This window comes from Chinchilla lanigera, unplaced genomic scaffold (genome assembly GCF_000276665.1).
Source record: "Chinchilla lanigera isolate Chin_1 unplaced genomic scaffold, ChiLan1.0 scaffold00005, whole genome shotgun sequence".
NCBI classification, from domain to species: Eukaryota; Metazoa; Chordata; class Mammalia; order Rodentia; family Chinchillidae; genus Chinchilla; species Chinchilla lanigera.
The window spans coordinates 24,485,840-24,509,080 of record NW_004955406.1 but is presented as its reverse complement, the minus strand read 5'-3'; the positions used below and the strand labels follow the sequence as shown (position 1 = coordinate 24,509,080).

The window sequence follows — 23,241 nt, the reverse complement described above, 5'->3', positions numbered from 1 at the left end:
CCTTTCCTTTTTCCTGTCCTTATTTCTCTCCCTTTCTTGAGAAAATTTCTTTTTATCTCCACAGAATCTGAGAGAATTCTGGTTTCCTCTTACATTTCTACCTGCGATACTAAACTAGGATTCAATTTCAAATGTCCATTACATTAGCCAACCTTATCTCAAGCAGTTCTGATAGAGCAGAGGCAAGGCCTGTCAGTGAGCTGGGAAAACACCGGAAGCCTGAGAACTGATCTCCTTACCTGTCACTTCGCAAGTCAGTGTAACACTTTGCTTCTCTTTTACTTTCACATCTTCCAGTGTATTTTCACCCACAATACGAGGTGGTTCTAAAAAAAAAAAAAGTTAAAAATCTAGCAACAGTCCTGCTATTTTATAGATTATCTACAGTTACTAAGCTATCGCCTTCAAAACAAACCTCTAAATTGTCATTCATTGTTTGATTACTAGAACAATAATATATTGTTTGGATCAATTCTAGTTTTAACAAAGTTTTATGTCATGAATTCAATTGCACCAAATTTAATTGTAAGGTGAATCATAAAGTCTGGATAAAAATGTATCAACAAGTAATGCAGGAGGAAATTGATTTATTCTAGTGTAACTCTAATAACCGGTCACAAATCATTAAATAATGATCTGCTTAACATCTGCCACATTAAACAAGTCATTCAGTGTCTGAGAATATTGTTGAACAATTGCAACTGACAAGACGTGGCAAGTTATCCATTTTAATTAGACTAATTGCCTCCAAGCACTTCTAACACCGGACTCTTGCCAGAATCATAATCCGGGGCCAAAGAACACTAAATATGAGCTTAAGCTCCAAACAAATTTTAATTCTGCTTCCAGAATGTAGATGAACCAATAGAATTTTTTGTCTAGATATTGCAAATTAAAGAAATACCTAATACGGAAAGTCGAAAGACTTTTCTTTCTTCACCCGCTGTATTCCTCACAACACAAGTATACTGGCCAGCATCTTCTATTCTGGTCTGTATCAACCTTAGTGTTCTGCCTCCTGGAGAAGAAAACAAGATTACTTAAATTCAATGTGAAGAGACAGCCAATGAGCAAAGGAATCTGACAGAGAAGATGATGTTTGAGTGTGTTCCTAAAAGCTGAGGATATTTTAACAGGTAAACTGAGAAACGCCATTGTGGGGGGAGCATTAATGAAGGTATAAAGGTAGAAAGCGGAAGTGATGATACCCAAAGCAGAGCAGGTGGAGAAGTGGTAAGAGATGAGGCTAGATGGAGTTTGGTCAATCCTGGGTGTCCTTGAATGTTAGATGAAGGAGTTTAGAATTGATTGTGATCATTAAAGAGCCAGAAGTGTATATACAAAGTAAGGTCATGATGTGACTTTTGTTTTCAAAGGAAAACATGACAGAAGGTTTAGGAAAAGGTTCCCCAGTTTCCCACTGAACACACAAAATGGGAATGTCAGAATAAGATTAGATCAATAATGCTGATTGGGTTGACAACAATATATAACAGATATTGAGATATAGATATAGATATAGATATAGATATATTTGGTCTTTTTGAGACAGGGTCTCACTATGCAGTTCAGGCTGGCCTTGAGCTCACTTTGTAGCCCAGGCTGGTCTCGAACTTGCAGTGATCCTCCTGCCTCAGCCTCCTGAGTGCTGGGATTACAGGCGTGCACCACCACGCCCAGCTTGTTATATATTGTTAAATATATAACAACAGGATATACTGTTAAAACTAAAATTGATCAATATAGAACAACCATTAATACAGACTAACAGCTTTCAACTGAATTTCATGGAAATCTTAGAATTATATATATCAAAGTTTATAAGGTCATCTCATATACTACTTGTGTTTTTTTCATATTATGAACCTCTAGGTAACATTGTGTTCAAAGATATATGTTTCATGCAAACTGCAGGCAGAATGAGGTAAAACTCCATTTAAAGGCAAAGGTAGAGGAGACAACAAATGAGATGAAATAAAACTCACAGAGAAATGAGAAGCACTGTGAAAGTACATTCCTGAAAACCATTTGAGAAGAAAAGTCTAAGGGAAAAAAGCCATTTCTCACATTTTGTAATAATTTTTCTATCTGGTACATTTTTACTTAGCACCCTGTACTTAAACCAAACAATTATAATAGGTAAGTACAAAATGTTCACGTAAATAATCACCTGGACCAGGTTCAGGAGTTCCCATCTGTCTTATGTTGACATAAATACAACAAGTGAGGTTCTTTACTAAGCAATTTTCCCACCCTCAATCCATGGAAAGGTGAACGAGGCAGTATACTATTTGGACAAAGCCGATTATCTGAATTCATCCCTTTTATTTCCAGCTGAATTTAAGTAGAAATTATCTAAACAAGTTTTTATAAAATGTGCTTTATGTCAATTAAGAAAGGATTTATGTAGTCAGACTAGTAGGATAGATGATGATTTCAGTTGAGATATTGAACCAATACAACTTTTATGAGTCACTACCAGCTCTACAAATCTCAGCATCAGTCTAATGATGTTTATTTCCTTTGTTTCCTGATGTTCTCTCTTAATCTAGTGAAAAACAAAAATGGATCTGACAGTGAAGTACACTTTTATGAAGACGTTTCTTGTACCTATTAAATTTTTATAGCAGTTATCTATTCTTGGCAGATAACTTTATAATAATGATAAAGCCTTCACCAAAGTACTGCCTTCAGAAAAGCTTACTTAAAGTCTTAGGAGAACTGATTTAATGAAACAGAAGTTTACAGCGGACCAGGACTAAGCAAATCATATGTCATTCATTTAATTCTCATTCATCTATTGCACAAGATGAATATTCAGGCTATAAAAGTGAATGACTCCTTTGGCAGCATCACGAGGTGGAAACCTTTTAATGTGTTTCTCTAGCTGCTAGTCAAGCAAAACAGAACTAAATAAAACAAAGACACCACTCCTGTAAAGTCATAAAAGCCAGAGTACATAATTTTATCTTGCCATTTTTATTTCTAGGAGCTCTAGAACATATTTAGCATGTTTCTATTCTCTCAGCAACTGAAAAGAGAAAAAAATACGAGAATGATTTCAAGAAAATAATGTGCTCAAAAGTTTGGTAACTACTTTTTAGCAAAATCTTTACAATTATTCTGCATTTCCTATAGTCAACAGAGAAAGGGAGTCCTAAGGAAATGAAACCTTCAGAGTAAGAGTATAGGAAAATTTCCCAGGACAGGAAGACTACAAATCTATTATCAGCTTGCCTTTGGCAATAATAATGGACAGATGGTAGATGTTTACCTGAGGAGCAGGCACCATTTTAACTGCTTTACCCTTATAAAAATCCTAAGAGGCAAGTACTACTAATATATTCACTTTACAAATGATGACTTTTAAACTAAAGTTAAACAGTTAAATAACTTGTTTGAGATCATAAACACAATGAAAATTATAGAAAATAATTATGGTTAACAACAATGTATATTCTTCATAAATTCCAACCATTTCTAGACTAAGGTCACGATGAAAGGACTGTAGGTAATTTAGAATTAACTCCAATACTAGGAAAGGATATTTTCCAAAAGAGCCTTAAATACTGTGAATTTAACATTAGATTCAACAGAGTTAAGGAAGGACTAATTTTTTAAAGATTTTGCAGTCAGACCTATATATGTCCATAGGATCTTCTATACACCCACATTGCTTTTAACCTCTGGAACTAGACAAACTGACAATAATCCCTTCAATATTATGGCTATTCAAATATTTAATTTTAATTAGATATAAAATATACCATAAAGCTTGATACAATGAATCATATAAATTATTTTCAAATAGTTATTGTTACAGTTATACTCCCTTGAAAATATTATGAGCAAATCCCCCTTCTCTCTCCCTGGTAAGGTCTGCTAAGTCTAGAGTACAAGCGTTCTCTGACTTATTAGAGAAAGCATAATTTATTAATTGACAAAACACTTTTTGATAGTCCTATTAGACTATTAATACTGAGTAACTAACATAATTTAGACTTCCTTCCATAGTAAGACTTTTGAAGCCATTTCTCATCATAATTTTTATCTATGATTTGCATGTAAGTACAAGGGTTTATTTAACCTTTGCTTCATTAGATTACACTCAAAGGTTCTGGTATGAGGTATATTGTCTGAATCTGAATGACATCATTCAGCATACTAAGTTTTTTTGTAAGGATCTGAGCCTTTTATTAACCACAAAGTTGCCAAGATTACCTCCTTAGTCTGTATGTAATCTGGTACAACAAAAAAGCAAGTGGCATGTTTTAAGAAACATCTTTCAAAGTTTAGATTGGTCCATACAGGATAGGCTATTTGTGTCTTTCTACATTATTTCTGAAAAATAAGCTGAAAAACTGACAGTCTTAGCTCACAGGGACCTTTTCCATCCCCTAAAATATGAACATCATTCAATACTTGGGTCTAGTGGTATAACACATAAAATGAGTCACTGTAGTGGATTCAAACTTCAACATTTCCTTTAATTTTTCACTTTTCAGATTGGTTTGGGAATGCTTTGACAGCCCTATGGTTTAAATAATAAGAAAGGGCCATTTTCTTTTTATAAAAGTCTAGAAATATTTAGAGAATTTCCTGATACTCATACAGCTTCCTATGTCCTTGATATTTTTCTCCATATGATTAGTGGATATCATAGTAACTATTAGATTAAAAAATAGAAACACTAAGCATAAAAGCTTATGGAGAAGGGCTGGGGATTTAGCTCAGTGGCACAGCACCTACCTGGCAAGCATGAGGGTCATGAGTTTGATTCCTGGTACCAGAAAAAAAAAAACTTAAGGAGAAATTGTTGCTATATGAAGCTAACCAGATTATCAGTCATCTTAAAATTCTGTATCATTTTTATTGTTTTTATGTTGCTTTGTTTTTAGCTTTGTTGTTGTTCTTTTCTTTTCTTTTCTCTTTAAAAGAAAAAAATTTCTAATACCTGCAAGAATCCTTCCGGTACTGCCAAGGCTGACAGGCCAGCCATCTTTAAGCCAGGTTATTGAAGGCAGAGGGATTCCTGAAGCTTCACAAGTCAGGGACACTGAGTTCTTTTCCACAACACTGATGTTTTCTGGTGTCCCATGGTTTCCTACGATGCTTGGAGGGACTGTAAAGCAAACATGAAACAAGAAATGGAAAGGTACACAGCTGATAAATATCAAACACCAGATCCAAACCAGTTTATTGCTTCTAACAGTTCCATTTTCTTGTCAATAGAAAGCAAAACAAGAAATGACTAGTTATTTATTTATGTTTATATATTCCTGGAATTAAAATGTCATTTATTCCCCGTTCTAATCAATACATGACTTTTACAGTGTTATTTCAATAGCTGTGAACTATTTCCTATGAGCCATTCTTATTTTCTGGTAAATTTATCATATGGATTCATGACCTTTGCGATTTTCTAGAAAATAATTCTGATCCTAAAAATTAAGAGCAGTATGACAAAAACTGTACTCAAATTAACTCATTTGCTCTTTTACATTCTGACTCCTTTAGCACTGATGTACACATTGACTGTAAACTATGAGACATTAATACCATGTGCATGTCTTAACTGGATTCCAGTTAATTTGTGTCTATTAAACTTACCATTGTTTCTATAGATTTAAAAATTATACCTGAAGCTGTGTTCATCCAAATAGTTCTTCCTGAGTATGTGTGTGTTGGGTCTATTCCCATTAACATTCACAGCTCATTAATTAGAATCTTAAAGCTGACTCCTGTAGGACTTGGGCCCAAATGATGCTGATTAAGCAAGTCCTAAGGAACCAAGGTTTATACTTTCCTAGTTAAGACAGCTAATTTGGAAAATACATAATTAAGAGATCTACTTCGGTCAACATTGAACCAAAAGCACTTGAAGCAGATGAATTTCTGCTTTACTATGTGCTTTCCTAAAAGAACATCCAACATGTGCCTATTTTGGTGAGGAAGTAACGTGAAGTCAAGCATAAAAGGATAAATACTTTGACTTTCTCATGGTTTGAGTCTAAGAAAGTACCTTTTTCTTTAAGGAAGGTGGCACATATGTAGAAAAGAAGGGGATAGAAATATAAGAGTTTCAATATTCAAACTCTGTATTTCCATTCAGGTTGGTAAATTACATCAACCAGTGAAGACATCAATTGAATCATTTTCTACTTACCATGTACACTTAAGTCATATTTTTTGTCAGTCATTCCTGCTACATTCACAGCAACACACACATAACGGCCTGTGTCAGATATATGAATATTCTTCAGCTGAAGGATACGGCCATCATCCAATGTTTCAACTCCTTTTCCCTTGGTTAAGGGGCGGCCATCTTTCATCCAGGTCACTGTTGGCTGAGGAACACCATGCACCTCACACTCTAAAGAAACAGTTTTTCCTCGAGCAACAATAATTTCAGTAGGGTGGCTGCCACTGTTGGTTATGACTGGTCGAACTGGAGGAAAAAGAGATAACAAGAAACAAGGCAGGAAACGTTTGCTTCAAGTCTTTCACAAGAATGTTTTCATCAGCCAGTGTTAGACACATTTTTACATCAAAATATTTACTAAGAAAAGACTTAGGATTAACAGAGGTGACATTACTATATTGAAAGGTGCAATTTTTCTCTTATGTTTCCAAGTGGACTTATATCTAAAATAAAGCTACTGACACAATAAGAAAATAATGCTCTTCACTAACTTTTAAGAAATTATATTGAGCTTGTCACTTGTATCTGCTGTAAAGAAGGTTTGCTAGTACTAATTTAAAAACCAATATGGTAGCCTAGCTCATGATCCAATGTTTATTACCAATTCTTTTTCCTTCTTCCTTTCATGATAGGAGCTGGAAAACCTACAAACTTCTCAGCCTTTGAAAACTAGAGAGGTCACATGAATCAATCCAGGACTTTCAAATCTAAATAGAAGCCTCTGGGGAACTGAGGAAACCATTTTGTTTTCCTGGTATAACAAAAAGATACTGCCACTTCCGGTTCTGGGCTTCAAGGTGTACTTGATCCCACAACTGCAGCAACTGTGTTAAGACCAGAAAGGAAAGAACAGGAAAATCCCACAGCTCCTGTCTTGATGTAAGCTGTTGGCCAACTCCTGTGACTCACTGCCAACCTCAGATTTCTTATCATGTGAGAAAGTAAATCTCTACTTGTTGAATCACTGATAGTTATTCTTTTACTTTGCAGCTGAATTCATCTAATTGATACTGACTGTAAGAACAAAAATTAGACCAACATCCATACACATGGATTTGTGAAAAGAAAAGTGGTTCAGTGTCCGTAATCCTATGTTACAGTGACAGTCGTATCACACATAAGTCATGAGACATATCTCTGAGCTTAAATTTCTACATATGCAAAATAGAGACCATAGTTTTATCTTATCTTACAGGCCACATAAGTTTAAATTAGACAATGTAAATATTTAGAATCAAAAACAAGCTAACTATTCCTTAAAATAAAATATTCCATGTGTAGTGGTTAATTGATTATGTCAACTTGAGAAGTTTAGAAGCATACCTAAACTTGGCTCAGCAATTGGCTCAGCAATTCTACACCCTAGGGTGTAGAGGAGCCACCTGAGGGTGGATCATCACCTAGATAATATAAAAGGGAGATGAAGAAGGACAGAGGAACTTCCATTCCTTTTGGAGGAGCTCCAGTCTTCACCTTCAGCTTGGACTTCGTCTCCTGGCTTCTAGTGTAGACTCTTCGGCTTCCACCTTGGATCCTTCAGCCTTCCGTCGCAGACTCATTGGCCTCTTGGTACGGACTTGCACAGAACTCTGCAGTGAACTCCAGACCCTGGACTGATTCCTTCAGTCTTCAGTGTGCAGACACCCTCTGCACACTTCCCCATACAACTCTCTGGCTGACCGTCGTAAGCCAATCTTGTAATTTCTTATACATTTGTACATCTTGTGTTATATCTGTTTCTCCAGTAAAACCCTGACTAATACTCCATGCATTATCAACATACTTTATAGTATAATATCCTAACTTCCATCCATCTACACATTTATTTTTCTGCCCCCAGAAAAATACAGCAACATCGATGTGTGTCACTGAAGAGCTGAGGCAGAGCAGACAAGCATCTTCTTGAATAAATAACGCCCACAAAGAAGTTCTTGCTGTCTGGTTATGGGGGCACAATTTAAATTTATAATCATGTGGTATGGCTAATGGGACTACTCTGAAGGAATCTTAAATATATGAAGCAAAATGAAGGCAAGATTGGAAATCTTGAAAAGAAAATTGTGCTTAGAGTGTGGCTAATCAACAACTTACTGTACACTTGCAGACTGTAGTCCTTCTTGGCGGTTCCAGCAACATTGGATGCCACACATGTATACAGTCCTGCATCAGACTTTTTAGCGATTGAGATTTGTAACTGCCTGCCTCCAGATAGCATCCTGACCCGCCCCGCTGAGTCGGCCAGCACTGGAGAGCCTGCAGGGAACACCAAATGACACAGCCTGAGGTGGAAGTACACAGCATCTGTGTATATATCTGGATAAGAAAATATCCTCACTCATTTACTTTACTTTCCACTTTGAGTGCTTAAAAGGCTTAAAGCCTGTGAAATAACCCTGCTCTGGAGTGCAAAGCAAAGGACCAAAATGTAGAAGCATTAAAAATGTAGATGATCTGGCTGATATATTTAGTGGGTGCACAAACAAGAATCTTAAGATCCACTGTACAACTGTCATAAATATAGTAAAAATGTGTTTTAGAAAATAATTTTTAAAATTTATCTTAAAGAAGAAAGCAGTCCTCTCAATAATAGATCTCAGATGATCATGGCTGCTACCCATACTCATGTGATTACAGGCCTATCAGTGAATCCAGAACAGTGATTATTTCTGGGGAGCAGTTAGTCTCAGAAATAAACATGTTCAGCTCCTTGTTGTAGAAATCTCACATGTTGAAATTTAATGCAAAGCAATGTTGCTATCTAGCATTTAGTATATCAATCCCAGGAAGGTTTGTTTATAAGTTGATTTGTTAACTTAAAACAATAAAAATTTTACATTTACACTGTAATAAATTTCAGGGATGAAAACTGACCTTTCTTTTTCCAAATGAGATTTGGGGGTGGAATACCACTTGATTCACACAAGAGAGTGATGAGATTTCCCTCGATGACTGTAAGTTGAACAAGTTCATTGGAACCATAAACGCTTGGTGGCACTGAAAAAAACAAAAGAAAATTACTGTATTTACATGTATTATTTCCTACAGAATTTCCCCAATGCTTTGTACCCAAGAAAAAAGGTTTTTACTCAAGAAACATAAGGAAATAATTAGTACATGAAGTTGATGTATCAGCGTCGTAGTAGTCATCTGTTAGATGTAGAATAAATAATAACAGAGCTTCCCGTCTTCAGATAGGAATTTAATAATCAAAACACGCAGAATAGCATAAAAAGAAATGAATGTAGTACAGATATTTGCACACTTTGCATGCAAAAGCTATGGCACCCACCAAGTTTAAATGTGACCCAGGCACTTCTGCCCACCCAGCATTGATAGCTCAGATGCTGAGCAGACTTAGGAGAGGCGAGGCACAAGTACACAGTAAAGAACAGAGGCGTGGGCTTCATCTAAGAGAAAGACACTTTCTAGTTGGCACAGCCTGCCTCCCTACTTGCCTCCAGCATCTCTCCAGAACCCTGCAAGGGAACCCTTACTACCCACACTTCTCTGAAAGGCCTTAATGTACAGTCCCTGGCTAAACTCTCCTGGGTGGGACACTTTTCTGGCCCCGGTATTATTTAGGGAAGGGAGAAGCCTCACAAGCCTGCAGTGCAACTCCCAGTCATTGCTCAACTACCCCCATGTAAAGGCTGCTCTTTAGGCTCCTGCCGCCACTTCCCTTCTCCTTTTCTCACCTCTGTCTGAGAACCTGTCATTCTTTTCACTGAACAAGCTCACACTGTCCCCGCTTTTATCCTCCCTCTTCACACGCAGTGCTAGCATCACTCTGAATGAGCTCACTACTTACATTAGAACCACTCTGTAAACGCCCTGCCTGCTCAGCTCCTTGGCCTCCTTCAGCTCTTCCTCCATCAGAAACCTTTTCATCATCTAGAATTTTTCTACCATAATTTATGAATTTAGGCCACCAGTGGATTATTTCTGTATTCTTCTTGTCCCTCTTACTCAATTATTGTCAATTTTCAGTTCATTAAACCTCACTGAATCTCAGGTTCATTCAGCTCTCAAAACATTTCCCTATGCAGCTGCCTGCCCTTTTGTTTATTCACTTCTCTATCTAGCTCTGCTTTCAATGGTTCCCTTGACAGTGTTCTCAACTGCCTTGCACTTCACACTTCTGACTTCATACTACCCTTATTCTGGATGAATCTGACAGTTTACAGTTCATATTATAGACTCAAAGTTCTACAGAAGCAAATGATACTGTTAGATAGCTTGGTTCTATTATACATTTCTAATCTCCACTCTAAACCCTACCCTCCACTCGCCCTCTACTACTACACATAGTTGCAAATCAGCATCTGGAATGCAGACCCCTTCTGAGAGCTAGATTTTTATACCCAACTGATTGCTTAATGTTACAGCTTAGATGGCTGAGAAACACTGCCCGGTGTGACTTGTCCAAAACCGGACTAAGTCTTCTTTGCTTTTCCTCTGAGGGAAAGATGCTATTGTTCATACATCCCAGCTGGCTAAGCCATACAATCTTATTAATTCAGTTGCTTAAATATGTCTGCAGTTTATCTGCTTTTTTTCCTGAAATACAGATTTGAGCATCCCAGTGTGTCTTTAAATCTTTTTAAGGTAATCAATATATTGCCTTTGGAATCAAATAGATAGAGGCCTGCCGGGCATGGAGGTGCACACCTGCAATCAAATCTACACCTTTAAAATTGATTTACGCTGCCTTCTGTAACCTGACGTGTTACTCCTCTCTCTCCTGTGCATCACACTAGGCTCCAGGATGAACGATGTTCAGCTCAATGAGCAAGTCAGTCTTCAGGTCTTTGTGTACTACACCCACTCTCTTCACAGGGGAAATTTCAGCTCCTCACTTCAGTAATTTAACCAATTTAAACAGTCAAAATTTAAAAAGGTTTAATACATTTTAAACGAAGGTAAAGCAGTATTTACAATCAAGCTCAGTATGCTAGAAATGGGAGGACTTTCAACAGCAGACAGCCACAGCCAAAGGAACAGTTGGGATTATTCACAACAATTACCTTAATTAGTGACAAATGGGAAATTTTCAAGTAAGAATAATTTTTCTTTATTAACAACAAGCCCATTTCCCACTACTCAACTGTGTAGTTGTTTTCTCTCTCACACACACAGTTTACATATATAAGCTGACCTTTGGATTTATTTTCATATGTCCAACCCCATACGCAGAAGGACCGATCATTATAAGATCCTGGCTGTGAAAGCTAAAGGGCATATTACTCAAGCATGAGAGGAAAACCATTCTTCATAAAGGTCAGAATGAGTAGTATGTTTGTGCTCAAGAAGTCACTCTACTATCACTCTTCAATTAGTTCTTTAAGTTGATACTCAAAACAATCAATTACTTTCTTGGATGAGTCATGTTAAGAACTGACAAATTAATAAAAGGTGAAATAGAGGCTGTATTGTTTTCTTTACAGTGGCTGATTATACTTACCCCATACATTGACGTTATAATTTTTCTCAGTTTTTCCAGCGATATTTGTTGCTTCACAAGTATAACGACCAGTGTCTTGAACTTGTGTGTCTTCAATCTGAAACCAAAACATGTGTTGAAAGGACAAGTACTATGTCACAGTTGGGGTTTTCCCATTAAAGTTATTCATGATCTTTTGTTTTCAACTTTTATCTGAAGGTTTTCAAACATATAAAAGGTACATAGAGCTGTAAAATGAATTCAATTACACACATCAACCAGATTCTACACTGATCAAGATTTAATAACTTTTATCTGTATCATGCTTTATTTTAACATGGTTTATATCTGTGATTGAAACCTTGAAAAGACCTTTCAAGTACAATTTAGATAAAATAGGAAAAAAATCATGTGTACTGCATGTAGAAAATATAAGGAAATATAATGTAATAGGCTGTTTCTGATTTGGATGCACAATTTAGTAGAAAATATAAAGTATGTGAACATGAAGGAATTTTTATATAATAATTGAAGATCATGTAAGATAGATCATAAACAGTGTTTGACTTACTGTCAAAGAAGTCTACAATAAAAAATTTTTAAACAATCAAAAGAAGATGAATTGATGGAGTTGGAGTGATCATTGAAAGTATTTCGCATAGCTGGGGCACATAGTAGGCATTCAATACTTATTAAGCAATTGATGTGAACAAAAGAGCTAGAATAAGATAGAAAACCAAAGACTATTAGATCTCAAAGTGTATTAAAATTCAACCTTTTCATTTTTAGGAGAAGGAAACTCAGAATCAAGTAAGAAAGCTACATCACCTGCAGGTGCATAATTTGTGGCAGACCCACTCCAAAGGGGATTATGGACCTTAAAGCCATGAAATGTGGGTCTGCACATAAGAAAGGTTGAGGGTATGGATGGGTACAATAAAGAGAAGTGATGGACATTTACTAAATGCCTCGGGAGTGTCAAACAGAATAAATGGTATGACTCTATTAGTTGACCTGGGTACACACATATATGAATAATGCTGGGTAAGGCATAGGTTAGATAGTTTACACTGCCCAATTAAGTTTGACTCCATAGAAGTTCTCACAGCAAGGGTCTACCGCTGTGGACCTGCATACTCCATGACCCCTAGTCCAGCTTCATGATAGAGAGCAATGGATATCAGGATTTCTTCACTACCACCCAAAAAAAATGAACTCAGCTGGCTTGTCCCTCTTTCTTTCATCAATGATTCTGGTTTTCCCTTCCAAGATCCCTTTCATTTTCTTTGAACATACATCCACATTTCACAATTCACCCCCAGGCTTCTGTCCTCCACCTTCCTGCTCTTCCCACATGCTGATGCCCATCGTGCATTTCCCAACTCCCACTTTTTGCCAGTAATAATCTTCCTCAACCAACAGGCTACTTGTAGTTAGTAACATGTAGTTAGTAACAAGATGCTACTTGTAGTTACCTGCATTCCTTGGGTTCAAATCCAATTCCTGCCTCTTGCTAACTGGGCAGTTTACTTAGCTAACCTTTTTATTTCTTGGTTAAATTATGATGATTTGTACATATTCAGTGGTGTTATGAACATTCAGGCTTTTGGGCCCCCTAAATCTTAGTTCCTATGGCTGGCTTTGCATGCCAGCTCTATATCACTCAGATTAACCTCAACATTTTTTCAAAATATTCCCATTTAAATTCTCTGCTTCAGTCATCCTAGCTAACTTGTTTACTTTAATCAAGACTTTTGTCCTTATCTATGCTTGAAAAGCAAGATAGTCTTCTAAGCATCTTCCAGGCAAGCACAGCCTCACTTTTTGCGGTCCTTCCTAAAAGGTATTGTCTGTGGCATCTGTTTGGTAATTAACTCATACTTACTACAGCACTTATTTCATTTTTACACTGAACTGAGAATTAAACGTTTCATTTTATGTGAAATTGAAAACATCAACACTAGGAGAAGTGTCATAATTTTTGCAGCCTTATCCAGCGCACCTATAATGGTGATTTCTTGACTGGCTGAATGATTGATGATGAGGTACTCTTTTGAATATTTCTATAATCTTTTCCTAGAAGTGTTTCTTGTTTTTTTAATGGCTTCTGGATACAAGTATGTATAGTCAACTAAATATGTAAGTCTTCTTAGTCATAATATTTAAAAAATTAACAACCTTGTCAAGAAAAATATTCATTAAGAAAAGTGTTCTGGGCATTTTATAAGTTAAAATTGGAACACCTGTAAAGGACAGGCAAGCTTAAAGGGATAATGCCAACCCTATGAGCTTAGGCATAATATAAAAAGAAATTAATTCATAACCTTACCTTTAACACACTTCCATTTTCAGAGACACTGAGACCTGGTTTCTTCAGCAGTGGGCGGCCGTCTTTTAACCACGTCAGAGTAGGTGAGGGAACAGCGTCACTTTGGCATAATAACTCCACAGACTGGCTAATGAGGACAGAGATGTTCTGTTCTTCTCCCATAATATTTGGTGGAACTATGCGAGAGATGGATTTTGCCTCAGAATGAAACAGACCAGTGCACTATCTTCATTAATCATCAAAATATATACTGAGTAGCTTTTTAATTATAGAGAAAGAATTATAATCATCATCAGCCCCTCTATGCATCCCAGTTAAGAAGCAAGTATTGATGAATGACTGATAAATATACTCTTGTTGAACATAAATAATTTTTACTCCCTTTCAATGAAAAAACATTTAAAACTAGAAATTTTTACGAAGTGCACATTTATGAAATTTCTAAGGTTCCTGCTTAAGGTTTTAAAAATAATAAATCACTCAAAAATATTTTGGAAATAACAATCAATTTAAAAGAAAATATATTTTTAATATTTATATTTTTTACAAAAGACAGAAAGTCCGTAGTCACAGAGGCAAAATTTGAAGTAATAGATTTGAAAGCAAACACAGAGACCATCTAGTTCCATGTCAAGGTGCACTAAACATCAAGTGGGGGACAGATAACAGCTTGTGAAGAATAACATGGCTAACTAGTGGAAAAGCTAAGAGTATTCTGATATGCAGTTTCATGTTCTATTTGTTTCCTTTTTTATTTTAAAGAGAAAACAAAATAACAACAACCAAGACAAAAACAAAATGAGACAAAGACAATTAAAATGATAGACTTTCAAACAGGGTGATAGAAGTTAACAATGGTTGTTATATTATACACTGTTACCTTCAGTGAAATTGCTCAGATTACCAGGTGTAAGAATGCAAGATTGATCAAACAATTAAAGAGAATAAAAATAATAAAAAAACATTAGAAATGAAACAGAGTTTCACTAATCAAGATAGTAAGAATTCAACAATGTTTTTTGTATTGTATAGTGTTGTCTTCAAATTAGTTGTTCAGGGGCTGGGGATTTAGCTCAGCGGCAAAAGCGCCTGCCTGGCAAGCGTAAGGTTGTGAGTTTGGTTCCCGGTACCGGAGAAAAATAAAAAAAAAAAAACAAAAAACAAAAAACAAATTAGTTGTTCAGATTACCAGACCTAATCATGCAAAACTGGTCAAAAAAGGAAGAATTTAAGCATTAACTGTTTCTTTCAATGAACCAACAGACATCAGCAGTACAATTATCCCAGTTATCCTTGTATATCCATATATATTTTCCCTCCTTCTTTCTTTTCTCCTTTCCTTCATCCCAGTTGTTCCTTCCCTTTGAGCAACTTCTTTCCCTTTCACAATATCTATTGTACCTTTTGGGTTTATTTATCTGTTTGTTTTTTATGGTGCCTTATCAACTTTCTGCAGAATGCAGACTTTGCCAGGTGACACAATAAAGAATAAACAAAACCAGTGATTAGCTGTACAACATGCAATTACTTAAAAGGAGAAACTGAGTTGAAATTTTAATAAAATTAAAGTTAGAATTCCCCGGCTGTATGGATATGTAGGCACTGCTCCATTTTTGAGGAAGTTTAAAGACTCTCCTTCTCTTGGGTGTGAGAAAGAATAAACAATCACTTGTCTGAGATGCCTTAGACACAACTCTCTCAAGAAAAGCATGGGCTCCATAATCTACCAAGGGCTATTTTAGGCCCATATATAATAACTGAGAAAAAAAAACTGATGATTAAATCATGACTCCCCTAAAAGGGCTATTTTGAAAAACTGCAGAAGGGAATTTTCTTGGCCATTTCTCATTAAATCTTTAGGACTGTAGGAAAATTACTTTATTTTTAGTTTCCTGTTTTATTTTGCTTCCTAAGAAAGGCTAAGTAGCAATTAGATGAATCCTAAGGGACTTTCCAAATGTTTCGGTAAAAATGAGATTTTTGTGGAAAGAATATTTGCTGTCTATTAACCTTTTAGTTCAGGCCCAATACCCTAGCATGTGGTAAGATGACAAAAGACATTAACTAGGAGCACGGTGTTCCTGTAAGCATGAGTTTTCTCCACTACTGCTATGGTTTAGGTCAAGAAAGTCCCTCAGAATCTGATGTGCTCACTGGTGCAGCTTGTGGAAGGTGTGTGGATCATGGGGCATCAGTGGAATCACCCACTGGGTGAGGTGAGCAGCAGAGTGTGTTGTTAGAAGGCAGAGTCGAGCTGGAACAGGGGATCTCTAGGGGATTCTCTGTCTCCCGCCCTCGCTGCTCTCTTCTCTTGCTTCCTGGCCACCAGGATGTGATGTGAGCAGCTTTCCTCAACTCTGTGCCTCTGCCATACCATCTCTGCCTTGGGGCCTGCTATGGCCTAATCGTGAACCAAAGTAAACTCCTCCTTTCAGTTGTGAATTTTGATTATTTCATCCCAGAAATGAGAAAGAGCCTCAGACTGCTACCATGTGTGTTTCAGCAACAATGGGAGGTGAATCAAAGGAGCACTTTACATGCTTTCTCTGGGTGCAGGACTTGTGCCAAACCCTACGGATGTATGCTAAAGGCAAAAGCAAAAACCTGCACAATGGCCATGAACCACTGGTGCAGAGACTCAGGGCATTTCTTCCGCTAAATTTAATAGTGCACCCCGTCATGTGGCTCTCAGCAAGGTTAACAGAATCTGTGGGGAACAGAAAAGAATAGAATGGTTTGTTTTTACATGACACACCAAACAAAAGCTGTGAGACTAGTCCCTTCAAGACTAAAACTGCTATAAAAAGCAATATAGGCAAAGTTAAAGGTATTCATAAGATACCGTGAAAAACATGTAGTTTTACAGGCCTCGTAAGAAGAAGACCTAAGTGGAATGGGCAATTTTATACCTTTCATATAATCTGGGGTAAAGCTTGCTCTTGTTGGATGAAAAGTAGCATGGTATTTGTTTATTTTGGATGATGTATAGATTTTACAAAAGCACACGATTTCTTTTGTTTGCAGAAGTGAAAGTTGGAAAGAATGCAAGACTGCAGGATGCTAATTTATTGCTAAATGTTTCCTCTTAATTACTTTTCTTTGCAGTTTAAATGAGCTGAACCAAATTCAAAAGGAAATCAGTTTTAAAACTGAGAGAAAAAAATGCAAAAATAGTGAAGCATTTATTAAAGAAACATACATTAAAGCAAAATTTATTAGAGCTGAGAATATATGCTACTGAAACACAGCTATTTTTTTCTGTCCTGTCTCTCATTGCAGACTTTTTGTTTAGTCTGAGAAGAGAACAAGGTTCTACTCTTTAGATCCTTGCTTCCTTAGATGTTATCCCTACTTTGTTTTGTGGCTGTGTAGCTTAGGAAAGGTTGTACCCTGGACTTACTGTATTTCTCATTCTATACTTTATACCTGTTGAGTTTAATTTCAAAAATCAGTATTTCCATAGGGCTCTACTTGCTGAGATGAAGAGGGGGAAATCTGTAAGCAAATTCTCTGGGCTTATGTTTAAAGAAAATATACCCTTGGAATACTTGTGTTAGTGTCTTGTAACATGGTACAAATACTCTAAATTTATTACAAGGTGAAACTTTTAAAGAAACTCCTGTTGTAAGTATAGGGGAAGCTATTTTACCCACTGTGTATGCCCCATACCACTTCCATACTCTACAATATAAATCTGACATGGACATATCCCTGAGGGTCAACATTCATGAAGTTTCCAGGAGACACAAGATTGTGGAGAATACTAATATACAAATATAGTGAATGAAAAGAATTAATGGAACATAGGCTGGACACTGATTTCAGATTAAAAACTGAAATGTTTTAATTTTCACTTCTTCAGTAGTTTGCTAAATATATATTTCAAGTGATAAACATATATGCATCTCAGATATACACCTATACCTGTTAGTCATTTAATTTTCATACCAGATGAAAGTTCCTGTTTTCAGTCTGAAAAGGTGGGACAGGTACATTGACAACTGACAAGGAATAGTGCAGCATGTTTCCAAGATTCCTCAAAATATCAGATCTCTGTAGTCTCCTAGGCCTACCCCTGACATTAGCCAGTAGAAAATGGAAATAGTCAAACACGGATTTTGACAGCTGACTAAAATCCAGTCCATACTTTTATCAGCCCCATGTTTGGCTGCTAATGACTTATGCTGATAGTCCTTCTCTCCTGATCTTCTGGAATCACAGTCTTTCAGTTCTTGCAAGCACAATCATTACCCAGTTCAGTGATAGAACTAGGACCCCTGGGATTAGACGCTGTAAACCTGTTACACCTGTCTAAAGGGTGTAACCGGCAAATTTGGGGGTTGAATGTGGACCCGGGTGCATTGTAGTAGCAGTGATAAGAAGAGTATGGAGAGCCCTTTGGTAGTGTACTGATGCTAACTGGGACTTTTTATGGTATCTAGGGAACAAGGGGCCTTTCTATTAAAAATTTATGTGACAACATACCATAAGCTATTTGTGATCAGTAGGCTCATTTTTGTCAAACTTATAAAAGAAGTCAACATGGGCTACATGGTCTGGAAGTTAAAAAATTAAAATGTTTCTAATAAGTAAATTATTTAGAAGTCATGTGGGAATTAAAGGAGAAGGCCTTGTAGGCAGAAACTCTATGAAACGCCACGGAAGAAATTTTCTGATGCCATGATGTGAGGAATATAATGCAAATAAAATAGTGAATAATGTTTGTCAGAATCCTAAATGTCAAGCAGAATGACAAGCAGAATCTATGGATGGAGGCAGTGAGCACCCAACTTCATCTGGGAGACTTTTGCTGTGATGGAATCAGCCACTTCCTCTGTACTTAGTGGTAAAGAAAAAATAATTTGATTTTTGGCTAAACTTACATCTAGTTTAACTTTTGCTTTGCAAAGACCACTGTAGACATAGTTCTGACCACAAATATATTAAAAGTTGCAAATATATTAAAAGTAATGAAATCATGGCTTTGAAAAAAGTAGATGAAGAAAGGTTCTTGGGCAGATATTTGCTTTAGTGAGATTGACTTCTAAACTGCAGAGCTCATATCCAGAGTCACGTTCTTCAGAGTACGCTGTAAACCAACATCCTGCAGACTGAATGTACACATTTTAAGATCTCAGAACTTTAGAAAAGGGAAAACCAAAGTCAAATGTACAGTAGTAAGGGAATTTGAATTTGACCTAATTTGACCTAATTTGACCTTTCCTAAGCTACACAGCCACAAAACAAAATAGGGATAACATCTAAGGAAGTGAGAATCTAAAGAGTAGAACCTTGTTCTCTTCTCAGACTAAACAAAAAGTCTGCAATGAGAGACAGGACAGAAAAAAATAGCTGTGTTTCAGTAGCATATATTCTCAGCTCTAATAAATTTTGCTTTAATATATGTTTCTTAAATAAATTCTCCATTATTTTTGCAGTTGTTTCTCTCAGTTTTAAAACTGATTTCCTTTTGAATTTGGTTCAGTTCATTTAACTGCAAAGAAAAATAATTAAGAGGAAACATTTAGCAATAAATTAGCATCCTGCAGTCTTGCATTCTTTCCAACTTTCACTTGACTTTGACCTCTTTTGTTTGTTGTTCCTTTTTTTCTTCTTATTTTGCAGCACTGAGGTTAGATCCCAAGGACTTCATCCTCAGCTATATTCCCACTCCTTTTTATTTTAGACAGGGCCTCCCTAAGTTATTTGGTTGCCTAGGCTGTGTTCAAGCCTGTAATCCTTCTGCCTCAGCCTCCCAAAGTGCTGGGATTATAAGCATGCAACAGACATGAGGTTTCACAGTTCTTTTCATCAATAAATTATTTGTAAAGATCTTAGGACCCAAACACTTCTATTATCAGAGAAAAAATAATTATAACTTGTCTCACCATATACTCTGAGTTCGATGTCTCTTTGTTTCTCCCCAGCAGCGTTCACTGCCACGCAGGTGTATCGCCCACTGTCACTTATTTGTGCACTAGCTAGTGCTAAGATGCGGCCCCCAGAGAGAATCTATTCATAGAAAGAAAGGAAATTACCAACATTTCTTATAAAAGTGAAAAGTTTCCTCTTCTAATTATAAAAAGCTGATCAATTGGCATTTGCCTTTAGAGGGATTTTCACTTGGGTATTTTAAAGCATGTAACCATCTTAGAAACGCATTATATTCTCAGTGGAAGAGAAAGGATGGTAGAACAAAACTTGCTAAGGACCACTGAAAGCAAGTGTCTGTATAGCATCAAATTTCATCCATACTTAGAGAGAGAGACAGAGACAGAGAGAAAAAGAGAGAGAGAGTGTCATGGTGGGGGCACAAATAGAAGCAGAAAGAAGAGGAACTAATTCTTCTAGTTTTTCTTTGTGTGAACAAATAAGAAGTTATAATCAACAACAAAGTAGTACCCAAATAAGTTAATTAGTCACATTCATTGTTCTTTTCACCTATAAACACAGTCATTTCTCTATACATTGACTTTAACTCTTGATCATCTATGATCCTAAATTCTGAAAAACTGGACTTTCCAAAAAAAAAAAAAAAAAAGCTGAAGAAACAGAATCCTAGGGGAAGTATGTTCTCTGTTTGGCAAAATAAAACTAGACTTCAAATTAGACACAGGCACGCCTCCAAGATATTTTGATTTGGATCCAGACCACTGCAATAAAGTAAATATCATAATAAAGCAAATCATACATTTTTTTTCCTTCCCAAGTGTGTATAAAGTTATGTTTACACTATCCTGTAGCCCATAAAGTGTGCAATGCCATTAAGGCTAAACAGCAATGTGTATAACTTAATTAAAATATACTTCAGTGCTAAAAAGCCCAATAATCATCTGAGCTATTGGAACAATGATGCTAATCAATTTGCTCAGTGCAGGGTTGGCCCAAACTTCATTTGTGAAAAATGGAATATCTGCAAAGGACACCAAAGTGAATCAATCAAATAAGGAATGCCTGCAGATCTGCTTCTGTATTTTTAACTGTAAGTAAATGTAGTGCATTACATTTTTCATGAGTCAAATTTCATTCCTCATGATGTTTCCATTAGAATTTCTCTAACTTTATTCTTTGATGTTTTTATAGAAGTATACAAGTTCTATGTGTTTTTGGAATTCATTATTTCCAGACATTGAAATATAAATTCTACTGAAAGAGTTCTGCTTCTGTTGTTGAAGAACACTTCTTGTGGTATGAGAAGGAAGTGGGAGAAGGTAGGAAAGAACCTGTAACTAAAGCAAATAGGTACAATTTAACCCCTACGGGTAAAGTAAGGGAACTGTTAGAATTATTGAGCTTTAAATAAATTCTTTAGATATCTCAATTGTGTGTACCCATGTATTGATGGGTGCATAAGTGTTTTTTACATATTTGTTAATCTTGTTCTCCAAATCTCTTTAACAGATTTATCAATTTGTACTTCCCATCCTGAGTAACTGGGTGGTAGATTTCTGATTTTCTTTTTTTTTTTTTTTTGAGACAGGGTCTCACTGTGCAGTTGAGGCTGGCCGTGAGCTCACTTTGTAACCCAGGCTGGTCTCGAACTCGTAATGATCCTCCTGCCTCAGCCTTCCGAGTGCTGAGATTACAGGCATGTGCCACCATGCCTGGCTTGGGTGGTAGATTACAGCACAGAAATGAGGATACCTGGATTCCATTAGCAAAACTAGAGACAGGACTCCCATCTTTCAACCAGGTCAGACTTGGAGCAGGGATTCCTCTGGCTTCACATTCCAACCTCACCAGATTATTAACTACCACTGTTACCATGTTATTGCTGCCAGAAATCGATGGGGGCACTGAAAAATAAATAAATAAAAGTATGTTAGCGCCACAGTATATGTAATCTCAAAATCATGAGAGCTATATGTAACATCCAGAATAATTTGTGTGTATGGGTGGATGCGTCATATATTGGCTTTTTGGTTTTGGTACATTCTTTCATATCTCTTATTTGAAATCTAATCTCAGCTCTCCTATGAAGTGGGGTGAATATCAGTATACTCATCTCACAAATGAAGAGATGGAATTGTTGCTAATTTAAGAATTTTTTCACGTTGGAATGTATTTTCATTCCTCAATTTCTAGATGTGTGTGTATGTACATTGTGTACCCTCCCCGCCACTGCATACACTGCAATATTTAACAACCAACTCCCTTATTTTTTCAGCGATAATAATTTGGGAACATTTGTTTAACTAATATCTATAATTCTGTTAGAATGAATTCACAAGGAAGGTTATTGTCTTTCATGGAGAAGAATACCAATGCCTATTTCTACAACTCATCTGAAGCAAATGTGCAATAGCATGTGAAAATTCAGCATTTTTATAGGAATCTGCATAACAATGTTCATCAGTTTTAGAACATGGAGCTCTTACACAAATACAACAAAACACACTCTATTACATATTTTCACTAGGACTTTATAAAAGTAGTTCATCGTTTTGCATGCTTCTTTAACCCAGGACCAATCTAGGCAAGGTAGCACTTACCATGAACCTGTAGACTGTAAAATAATTCTGTGGCACCAGCAGAGTTGATGGCCACACACTTATATATGCCAGCATCTGAGATCTGGGCACTTTCAATGTCAATGACCTGTCCTCTGTTCAAGAAAGTTATGCTAGTTGAACTTGAAAGTGGCCGGCTATCTTTATACCATGAAATAACTGAGAGGGGAGGGAAGAAGAAAAACAATGTAAAATTTTCTTTGAAAATGTAGTATACCCAGTTGGATCTTACCTAAAATAGTCACAAATGCTTTCATTTCTTGCTTACTGAATTTAATCTACTTACATTCACAGTTCCTTAGGGTTGATTTTTAAGAGAAGGCAATCTTAAGAAAACCAAAACTCAAGGTAATATGCATTTTGAAAATGAATTAACCATAATTTATTTTTTATATTGTCTCTAGTATGCCATTATTGTTTGATAGTAAATTTCCAATCTATTCTATTCCTTTTATATTGTGTATTTCCTGTACAAGTTTTGTCTACACATCTACTCAAAACCATGTGTCAAACTGGGTGTGGTGGCACATGCCTGGAGTCCATCTAACCTGAAGGTTAAGGTAGGAGGATTTTAAGTTGAGAGCCAGCTTGGGCAGCTTGAGGAGACCTTCTCTCAAAATAAAATTAAAGAAGAGAGCAGATTTATCTCAGTGATAGAGGACTTTCCTAGCATGTAGGGCAAGACCTTGGGTTCAGTTCCTAGCACAGAAACACACACACACACACACACACACACACACACACATACACAGACCACTAT

At 36.4% G+C, this 23,241-nt stretch overlaps 1 protein-coding gene across 3 annotated transcripts in view; it reads right to left on the bottom strand.

Annotated features, from left to right (window-relative positions):
• The window catches only part of Hmcn1 (hemicentin 1), a 393,676-nt gene that overhangs the window by 114,261 nt on the left and 256,174 nt on the right, over window positions 1-23,241 (bottom strand). For all 3 annotated transcript variants that reach the window (XM_005375081.2, XM_013521738.1, XM_013521742.1), the window contains 11 exons: window positions 22,464-22,640; window positions 21,616-21,767; window positions 19,860-19,983; window positions 13,972-14,147; window positions 11,664-11,760; window positions 9,074-9,196; window positions 8,294-8,455; window positions 6,167-6,448; window positions 4,955-5,122; window positions 905-1,018; window positions 240-326 (listed from right to left, as the gene is read on the bottom strand). In XM_005375081.2, coding sequence (XP_005375138.1) covers window positions 240-326; window positions 905-1,018; window positions 4,955-5,122; window positions 6,167-6,448; window positions 8,294-8,455; window positions 9,074-9,196; window positions 11,664-11,760; window positions 13,972-14,147; window positions 19,860-19,983; window positions 21,616-21,767; window positions 22,464-22,640 — 1,662 coding nt within the window. The remainder of the gene's footprint in view (window positions 1-239; window positions 327-904; window positions 1,019-4,954; window positions 5,123-6,166; window positions 6,449-8,293; window positions 8,456-9,073; window positions 9,197-11,663; window positions 11,761-13,971; window positions 14,148-19,859; window positions 19,984-21,615; window positions 21,768-22,463; window positions 22,641-23,241) is intronic.